Source organism: Neomonachus schauinslandi, chromosome 12 (assembly GCF_002201575.2).
Source record: "Neomonachus schauinslandi chromosome 12, ASM220157v2, whole genome shotgun sequence".
Taxonomy (NCBI): domain Eukaryota; kingdom Metazoa; phylum Chordata; class Mammalia; order Carnivora; family Phocidae; genus Neomonachus; species Neomonachus schauinslandi.
Window position 1 is genome coordinate 78,829,987 of NC_058414.1, and position 10,833 is coordinate 78,840,819.

At 39.7% G+C, this 10,833-nt stretch overlaps 1 protein-coding gene across 1 annotated transcript; it reads left to right on the top strand.

Moving 5' to 3' along the window:
- Window positions 1-731: 731 nt before the first annotated feature.
- LOC110589036 (hyaluronidase-4) lies at window positions 732-10,340 on the top strand. Its single transcript, XM_021699412.1, has 4 exons — window positions 732-1,685; window positions 8,613-8,702; window positions 9,433-9,983; window positions 10,164-10,340. Exons 1-3 carry the CDS (start codon window positions 732-734, stop codon window positions 9,832-9,834), a joined length of 1,446 nt encoding a protein of 481 aa, XP_021555087.1. The 3' UTR covers window positions 9,835-9,983; window positions 10,164-10,340.
- The last annotated feature ends 493 nt before the right edge of the window (window positions 10,341-10,833 follow it).

A 10,833-nucleotide genomic window follows, 5' to 3' on the forward strand; every position in this document is an offset into this window, starting at 1 on the left:
TCTGGTTCTGGATGCACCGACAGGGACTGTCACTCCTGGATGTGGGAATTTCTGGCACCACCACCTTTTAGGCTCTCTGATTCCCAAGATCTCAATTCAAAGTCTGGAGTAGGAAAAAGGAAACACACACACACACACACACACACACACAAGGTCTAGAGTAGGATGGATCCTGACCAGGAACATATATCAGTACCCTAGCTGCAAGGGAGCTTGGGAAAGCATTCAGATATCTGGGATTACTTAATGAAATAATAAAAAGGTTAAAAATTAAAAAATAATAAAAATAAAAATAAAAAAATAAAAAGATTAAATGAGATGAATATTTTATAAAGTACTTAAAAATGGTGCCTAGGCTTTGATGAGTTTTCCAAAATGATAGTTGATATAATCTTACATTTTTTTGTTTGATCATGAGGTTTTTTTGGAGGGCAAGGACCACATCTTGTTCATTTTGTATTCTGGACATAGGGTCTGAAGTTCTGTGAATGTTCATTGAATTGCATTGCTTGCCCCTGAATAGAAGCTCAGTCACTACCCTTGCTTCTATATCTCAATTTATTTATATTCAAGCCTTTAAATAAAAAGCACCTTAAAATATAAATATGTAACAACAATAATATCTATCCAGTATTTGAGTCTTTTTCCTCCAAATATCACTAATAGAAAATGATATCTCCCTACAGGTCTTCCACAGTATATTAAAGCAGAAGATAAGGTTTTATCTTATCATGAAAGTATTATCTGAAGGACAATTAAGGTTTTGTGTTGTTCAACCAATACATCTCACATCATGGCTGCTCATATTCTTCATTCTGAAGTCTATCTCTTCTCTAAAACCTGCCCGACTCCCAATTTATCAAAGGAAACCTTTTATAGCTGCTTGGAATGCTCCAACAGATCAGTGTTTGATAAAATACAATATCGGACTAAATTTGAAAATGTTTCAGATGACTGGAAGCCCACTGGCCAAGGCCAGGGGGCAAAATGTCACTATATTTTATGTCAACAGGTTGGGATACTATCCACGGTATACATCACAGGGGTTTCCCATTAATGGGGGTCTCCCCCAGAACATAAGTTTGCAAGTGCATCTAGAAAAAGCTGACCAAGATATTAATTATTACATCCCTGCTGAAGATTTCAGTGGACTTGCTGTTATAGACTGGGAATATTGGCGACCCCAGTGGGCCCGTAACTGGAACACGAAAGATGTTTACAGACAGAAGTCAAGAAAGCTGATTTCTGATATGCAAGAGAACATATCAGCTACTGATATTGAATATTTAGCCAAAGCAACATTTGAAGAAAGTGCAAAAGCTTTCATGAAGGAAACCATTGAACTGGGAATGAAGAGTAGACCCAAGGGCCTCTGGGGTTATTATTTATATCCTGATTGCCACAATTATAATGTTTATGCCCCGAATTATACTGGGTCATGCCCAGAAGAGGAAGTTTTGAGAAACAATGAGCTCTCTTGGCTCTGGAATAGCAGTGCTGCTTTATATCCTTCTATTGGTGTCAGAAAATCTCTTGGAGACAACGAAAACATTTTGCATTTCTCGCAATTTCGAGTGCATGAATCCATGAGGATCTCCACCATGACATCCCATGATTATGCTCTGCCTGTATTCGTCTACACAAGGCTAGGCTACAGAAATGAACCTTTATTTTTTCTTTCTAAGGTAAGATAGCCCTTGCCAAAGATGGGGGGATTTCCTCCCTGTCTTTAAAAGAGACATCTTTTTTTCTTTTTTTAAGATTTTTATATATTTATTTGAGAGGGAGAGCACGAGCAGGGGGAGGGGCAAAGGGAGAGGGAGAAGCAGACTCCCCACTGAGCAGGGAGGCTGAGGAGAGGATGATCCCAGGACCCTGAGGTCATGACCTTAGCCAGAGGCAGATGCTTAACTGACTGAGCCACCCAGGTGCCCCTAAAAGAGACATTTCTTTGTTAATTATGTTCTTTGAAGAATTCTCAATTAGTGGTCTATTAGAAAGGAGCATAATTGTTCCTTTGACTAGCCATCCCTTTAGACTCTTCATTGATGCCAACTGAATTTTTTTTTTAAGATTTTATTTATTTATTTGACAGAGAAAGACACAGCGAGAGAGGGAACACAAGGAGGGGGAGTGGGAGAGGGAGAAGCAGGCTTCCCGCCGGGAAGAGAGCCAGACGCGGGGCTCAATCCCAGGACCCTGGGATCCTGAGCCAAAGGCAGATGCTTAACGACTGAGCCACCCAGGCGCCCCATATGCCAAGTGAATTTTAATTATCTTATTCATTATTCTTTTAAGGAACATGTTATGGAGGGAAGGTTAAAAGGCAATAAGAGCAACTCCTCCCCCCCTTCTTCCCCAGGTTTGAAGGTGCTCCCTCATGATTGGCTTTTTTTGAAGCAGTTGATGGTGGGCAGGCTGAAAAATCAGAGAGGATATTTTAAAATGGAGTAGTTTGCTCTCACATGTGGAAGTGTAATTGGAAGCATTCTAGCTCCTGGCCTCACCATCTAATGTCAAGAGAAGAAAGTGTTTCCTTTTTAATGCATAATACCAGTTTTGATAAAGCGTACAAGGGAGGCACAGCAATGTGAATATATGTAACACTACTGAACTATATGGTTAAAAATGGTGAAGGCAATAAATTGTATATGTGTCTTTTTACCACAATTAAAAAGTTTTTAAAAATTAAAAAAAAATCTTTTTAAAGGCATAAGGATGTTGCAAATCTGTAAAAAAGTAGGTGGATCTATAGATTTAGCCATCTGGTTTATCCTTGACTATGACCATAGCTAATAGAAAGTTGGTAAGAGTGGTGCCAGTTTTTAAATTCAGTCATAAATTCATCACTAGTAGATGGTTTTGCAACCCTAGGGTAAAACTTACAAATACAAGTTTTATTCTGTTTATTTTACTGTTGTAGCCTAAGACCTCCCAAAAACCATAAGGGTAACTTTTAAAATAGATGAACTTTCAGCTCAATTTTCTCTCCCTTCTTCTCCCCTTGCTACTCTAGTAACTCAAATGAAAACTTTTAGAGATAAACACTTAAAAGTAGTTGCCGCTCTAATTGTTGGACTTCAATAATTATGTGTAAACTCTCTATGATGAGAAGACCTGAGACTTGTTCAGGCCTTCACATGGGGGGTGCAGTGGTATTTTAAGATATTACTGGATACTATAGGTTTATCATATTTCCTCCTTCTCCACCATTACAAGTTTCAATTCACTAGCGTGTATTTTAATACACTTACACTTAAAGATGTTCTGACTGTGAAGCATCCAAGGAAGGAGGCTCAGGAAACCCAGATGAGGGCTTTAGCATAACCAGGAGGTATCTATGGAGTATATAGAGAATACAGTCTAATCCTCTGAAGAAGAAAAGGCACAGATGTATCGGGATTTGGTAAATGCTATGCCTTGGACATCATTAATGAGGTGAGTAAAGAAGAAAAAAGTCTCTATTGCGAACTGATATCTGTACTTCCCAGAAAAGTCATCAACAAATGATTAAGAATGATAGGAAATCAATACTACCTGGGAGGTTTAAAAAGTCCTCTAGATCTTCTTGACCCTGGAACTGAAAGTTAAATATTACTTTCTTCTATGAAACTTCTTTCCTTTTTTATATTTGACTTAAACAAGTTTCCATCTTTGATGATAATAAATTTACTTTTGGAAGAAACAATAAACTTTAAGGGACAAAGTCTTCATTTTGAAAGATTAGTTTACATTACTGGTACATTCTGCACATTCGGTAAACTTAGATAAGCTTCCTTGAGTAGCTACAGCCTCAGAAATGTTTCTCTTTTAAGAAAAGAAGGAACAACAGTTAGGGTCTCATCGAGAAACAGTTCTCTTTGGCAGTCCCAGGAATCATTCTGTATCATCCTGAAAACTTTCTGAATGGTAAGGTATTTCCAAATGTTTTAAACCATCAGTTTACCCACCATTTTTACTCTATCCTCCATAAAAATCTGCCCACAAAAATTTAAAAACCTGATATTCATTTATCCCAAATCATAAATGACTAATAACGGCTTCCATTTCTAATCTTCCCAAAGATAGCTGCACTTCATTTTTTTAGGACTTTTTATTTTTAAGTAATCTCTATACCCAATGTGGGGCTCACGCTTACAACCCTGAGATCAACAGTCGCATGCTCCACCGTCTGAGCCACCAGCACCCTGATAACCACAGTTCAGAGTCCATTTATGTATGTGCATGTTTGTGCATGTGTACACATACATATACAGTTAGGATTAAAGAAACGATTTACCAGTAAGTAGCAAATTTCCTCAGCTGTCCAGACCTCCGTGACTCATTGTCTTAATATATAAAATGAGACAGTATTACCCGCCCTACCTACCTAGCAGAAGTATTATGAAAATCAAATGAGAAAATAGATATGAAAATTTGAGATACTAAAAAATATATGTGGTGCCGCTGTCACTTTTTAACAGGACCAAAGCCTTAAACTTGGAAAGGGAATATCTAAGAACAGAATCGAGGTCAGCAGCCATAGCTTGGGGGGATGATACAGGGGCAGTAACACTTCATTTCACACAAAAGATTGCCTACACTACTTACATACACACAACCTAAATAAAACCTGATGTTATGTTTTAAAAGATAACGAAAGGAGGGGCGCCTGGGTGGCTCAGTTGGTTAAGCAACTGCCTTCGGCTCAGGTCATGATCCTGGAGTCCCTGGGTGGAGTCCCGCATCGGGCTCCCTGCTCAGCGGGGGGTCTGCTTCTCCCTCTGACCCTCTTCCCTCTCGTGCTCTCTGTCTCTCATTCTCTCTCTCTCAAATAAATAAATAAAATCTTTAAAAAAAAATAACGAAAGGAGTTTTCTTGACTGTAGATTTAAAAATGTCTTTCCCTCTAATTAATTAATATTTCCTCTGGTAACACGCAAAGGGAGCTCATTAGTGATGCTCCAGCTCCCCACAGTGGGCATCTTACTTATATGCACTGTGGTGAGCATCAGGGAGTGCTGGAGAAAACGCTAGGACCTGGAATATTTGTTGCTGTTACATCATGCACTGTTCCCTTATTTCTTCTTTCATGTGACATCATTCATGTAGCTCATGCTCTCATGTGGTCCTTATCTATTCCCAGAGGCATCTTACCTGTGACTTCCCCCACTGAATAGTGCCCTTGCTCTTTTGGTCTCCAAAACATAGCTGCTCTGTGATTCATTCAGTACCCTGCTCTCAGCTAGGTGACAGTGAGCTAATTTAGTAGAGAAATTTGCATTAATATCTGCTATTGACTCCTTATCTCTAGTCAATATGTGCATAAAGACTCGCCATGTTGAATCAGTTCCAATAAATTCTAAAGGACACATTGGGAAGAAACTAACATTCCTTTTTTTTTTAAGATTTTATTTATTTATTTGAGAGAGAGAGCGAGAGAGAGTGTGAGCACACATGCAGGGGGAGAGGCAGAGGGAGAGAGAAAGGGAGAAGCAGACTCCCCGTTGAGCAAGGAGCCCGACACGGGACTTGATCCCAGGACCCCGAGATCATGACCTGAGCCGAAGGCAGAGGCTTAACCATCTGAGCCACCCAGATGCCCCTTAACATTCCTTTCTGATAATCAACCTCAGAAGGTGTGGGTTTCATGGCAAACATCTGTAGCTTCCTTACTTACAACCTATAAATACAAAATGTAAATGCTGTGTCTCCCACTTCCCTCTGATGACACTGCTTTAGCCCAAAGGAATTCATGGGAGATTTAGGTTTCCAGTTCAGCATGGTAAGAAGCTTGGAAGTTGCTACTCCATCCTAACAAGTAAAAAGCTAAACAGACTGAAAAATCAAGTCTTCTTAAAAAAAGAAAAAAAAAAAGAAAAAGAAAAATCAACTCTTCCTAGGTTTATGAGAAGGGATGACACAGGGAAAATTGATGCCCTCAAAATTCGAGAGGCAGGCAGGTGAACACAGAGAATCACAACTTACCAGATCAGAAATCTCTGTGGGAACCACAGCCAGAGTAGGGAAACCTGAACTATAATTGACGAATTGCTGGAGGCTCAGTGAGGAAAATCTGAGAGATTAAAAACTCCAGGGGACTTGGTCATGGGTAGGGGTATACTTTTGCGAGTCTTCCCTCCAAAAGCTTATCAGGTACTCACAGGAATATCAGAGAAAAACGTTTTTATATCTGGCAGGGGGCAGGAGAAAAAGAATTATTTTGAATACTCAAGAACATTCTGTTCTTCTTAACAAGGTCTGCCCTCAGGAGAAACTATTTAACCAGTGCCAAACCTACTGGGGACTTATCAGAGCCTAAGTGAACTGGGGGAAGGGAAATACTCAACTCCAGCTGGCTCTAGTCTTCCACTTGCAAGAAGGGAAATGTCCTCCTCTAGCCCCATCTAGCCAACCTATTCCACCTAATAAGGGGGAAACACAACTGATCAACCTGTGAATTTCACAGACCAGAGGCAAAGGCTCACTAAAAGACTGAGACCTAATCATAGGACTATAGAACCCTTCCATTTCCCGTACATCTTACTAGCATATTACCGAGTGCCTATCTATAGCAGTTCCTTTTACCTAGTATGATCTGTTTGCCCATCAAGAAAAAATTAAATCATGTCTAGCTATCAAGAAAAAAAAACCACAAGACATACTAAAAGGCAGAAACAGAATTTCAAGAGATAGAGCAAGCATCAGAACCAGACTCAGATATGGCAGGGATGTTGGAATTATCAGACTGGAAATTTAAAACAACTATAATGGATATGCAAAGGGCTCTAATAGCATGCAAAAACAGATGGGCAATGTAAGCCCAGAGATGGAAATGCTAAGAAAGAATCAAAAAGAAACATTAGAGATCCAAAAACACTGTAGCAGAAATGAAGAATGTCTTTGATGGGCTTGTTTAGTAGACTGGACAGGGCTGGGGAAAGACTCCCCGAGCCTCGGGATGTCTCAATAGAAACCTCTGAAATTGAAAAGCAAAGAGAACAAAGACTGGAGAAAAAAACAAAACAAACAAAACAGAATAGAATATTCCAGAACTGTGGGACAGCTGAAAAAGGTGTAACATACATGTAATAGGAATTCATGGAAGGCCATTGGGGGATTTGGCCCTTCTGATCACATCGTGTGAATATGGCTCCACTGAATTCAAAGTGAGTGGAGGGAGGTTCCCTGCTCCTTCTGTCTTTGCCCAAAGAGGCAATGGGTGTAGACCCAGCAGAGTCCTCATTCTGGGCACTACATAGCTAGCTCCTCCCATATTCATCATATCATAGATAATTTTCAAAAACATTTCACTTCCACTATCTCATTAGAGCCTCATGAAAACTCCTTCCTTTCCTGTTATGTCAGCTCGGACCTATTCAGCCAACTCTGTGGTCATAGAAATGGAAATGCATGTGAGCCTGAAAGGGAAAGTCGTTTAAACCAAAATTTGAAAATTTCCAAAAGAATAAAACTTTAAACACTGAAATTGTAAAACCTTTGAGTGGACCATAAAAGTGTCAAATAAGAAGATATATCTCAAGTGTTGATTTTAATATAAAAGGCCCAGGCAAAATACAATTATAAAGTTCTGCTTTTATTTCCCACCAAATCACCCAGTTACATTTTCTAGCAGGTAACTGATGGAAATTCATCCTTGGAGTAAAAGGTGAATGCTTAGTATCCGAAACAGTGGGAGAATATACTATAATTTAATTATCTAGGAAACCTACCATAGGACCTTAAATTAGGAAACCAACTGCATACCTTCAACTCCTAATTTCCTTCTGAAATGGCCTCAGTCCATGTTAATCCTTAAACACTTAAATCCTTTAGGATTACAAAACCAAAATTCCCCTGCTGAAATTTTGTTTTCATTTACCTTAACATATTAAGAAAAAGTCTGGCAGCTTTATCATGACTGGATGAGTCATAAATAGAGCCCATTAAGTCAGGTACTTTGAAATTATACACAAATAGTTTCAGAGACCAAATATAAGGGCAGACCAAATCAGAGCCTGTAGGTCCTTAACACTGTGTCCCTTTGCCTGGCCTTGGGATCCAAATGACACAAAACCCCTCTGGGTCCCTGTAGAGGTGAAGTCCTCACAGGAGTGTTGCAAATTGGGAAGAGAATTTAGCTAAGAGGAATGTGAGGTGTTCTCCACATTTGGCGAAGAAAAACTTTTGGATTCTGTTTCTGGGTCATGTACATATGGCGGGTTTGTGTGCATGTGGCCCTAGTCGACTTTGATTAAATAGCTTCCGGTGGCTATTTCTAGGCTGTCATCAAAATAATATCCTGTTTGGCAAAATGCAGGTTTTTCTTTAAAAATATTTAGTATGTTTTTCCATATGATTATGGAGTGTAATTTTTTTATTTTATTTTTTAAATTTTATTATGTTATGTTAGTCACAATACATTACATCATTAGTTTTTGATGTAGTGTTCCACGATTCATTGTTTGCGTATAACACTCAGTGTAATTTTTGAGCCTTGGTTTATTCAACATTAGTGTTACTCTAAGAAAGTGGACAATCATCCTATTATATTGCACTCAGCCTCTAATCTTAATCCCTGGCGTGCTGTTTTATATCCAAATGAATAATGAACTTTATTCTCTTCAATCTAGCAAGATCTAATCAGTACCATTGGAGAAAGTGCTGCCTTGGGAGCTGCAGGCATTGTCATCTGGGGAGACATGAATTTAACTTCATCTGAGGTAAGGCAGGACCTTGACGGTACAGTTAATATTATTTAAAGTATTTGCTCTTCCTTGTATAGCTAACTCCAGTCGGAGCTCTCATGGCTCCCACAATAAACCAGCTTTAGAAGTAAAGTCCAAATCAATGCCTAATACATAGAAGGAGCTCAACAGTAACATTAACTTTTGTTAAGATAGTAATCATAATACTGACATTTGTTGACTACTTACTATGTGCTAGGATTGTGCTAAATGCTTTTTGTTTTGGATTTGCTCATTTACTGACCATAATAACCCTTATGAGGTAGGGACTACCATCCTCATTTATAGATGAAGAAACAAGAGAGGAAAATCCAACTAGGGTAACAGCTAGCTAAGCTAGTTAATGGTGTGCTGGCATTAACCACAGTTTGATTCTGGAGCCCTTGCATTTAACTACTACATAAAATGTGTTACATCCTATTTTGAGAAGAAGAAACAGATGGTAACTTTTTAATCTCCACACTGAATCTATTTTTTCTCTATGGGGAAATTAGCTGAAAATTAATAGCATTTAAAGTGAGATCTATAGCTCCCTTCAAATTTCTCCCAGATCAGATATGATTTACTCTAATAAGTCTTTCTAGTTTTCCCCAATCCACATTAATTAAGGTTTCACTCCAGGCCAAAGAACTGCCTTGGGGGCCTAGACGCTCGAACCCTATCAGTGCCAAAAGCCACTAAAACCCATTTGTTTCCACATTCCTAGGGCAACTGTACCAAGGTGAAGCAGTATGTGAGTTCTGATTTAGGGAGCTACATAGTCAACGTGACCCGAGCGGCTGAGGTGTGCAGCCTTCACCTCTGTAGGAGGAACGGGAGATGCATAAGGAAGGTATGGAAAGCTCCAGATTACCTTCACCTGAACCCTGCCAGTTACCACATAGAGGCCTCCGCGGATGGAGAATTTATTGTGAAAGGAAAAGCATCTGACACAGACCTGGAAGCGATGGAGGAGAAATTTTCCTGTCATTGTTATCAGGGGTACGAAGGAGCCGACTGCAGAGGGACGAAGATGGCCCACGGCTGCTCTGGGGTTTCCTCCTTTTCTGGCTCACTAATAACACTGAGCCTGCTAGTTTTAGCAGGTTCTCAGAGCGCTCGGTTGTGAGAGAATTGAGTTTAACGGGAACTGTATGGCCTGTAGTCACTTAGAGAAGAGATGAAACTTAGGATGGGTTTTTTTTCTTATGAAATCCATTGAGAGGTATCATAAGTAGACATTATGTACGTCCCTTAACATAAACGCGAACAGGGCGCCTGGGTGGCTCAGATGGTTAGGCGTCTGCCTTTGGCTCAGGTCATGATCCCGGAGTCCTGGGATCGAGTCCCGTATCGGGCTCCCTTCTCCTTCGGAGCCTGCTTCTCCCTCTGCCTCTCTCTCTCTCTGTCTCTCATGAATAAAAAAATAAAATCTTAAAAAAAAAAAAAAACGCGAACATACTGCTTTATTTGGCTCTGATTTGGCTAAGAAACCAGATCCAGGAATAAAATCAGTGCAGTCTTCTTCATTACTGGAATGTTTAAGTTGTATTTAAACTAGACCTAGTATATTTTAGTCTTTATATGAACATGTGTGTGTGTGTAAATATACATATTAAATTATTGATTTCAAAGTCTGGTTTTTCTGGCCCTCAATGTATTAAGCACAGATTACTAAGTAATTATCTAATTCAACAGAAGAGGTCACCTCAGGGTATTCAATCTACTGAAAAGGACCAAATGCGAAGTTCCTTGTTCCAGCCTTAGGTTCACGCTGGGCTTCTGTTCCCCACCTGAGCACACTGACTGCAGAACCAGGTCCTGATGTAGCTTCTCATGGGGGTGCAGAGACCGAGGCAAGGGGAGCTGTTCCCAACTCATTGCAAAGCCATCTATTCCAGTATGGTGCTTCTCTTACCCACCATGAGTCCTTCTCTCACAGACCCTGGCAATTTAAACACTATAAACGGCTGCAGGATGGTATTCACACTTGCCTAGGCTGACATTGCTCTAGATCCAGAAATTGATGTCATGCTCATAAAAATGTGGTTTGTGTCTTTTGCAAGCAAAAATCATCACACAAAAAAAATATTTAATAAACATTTAAGGGACCCAGAAGTGCTATTGG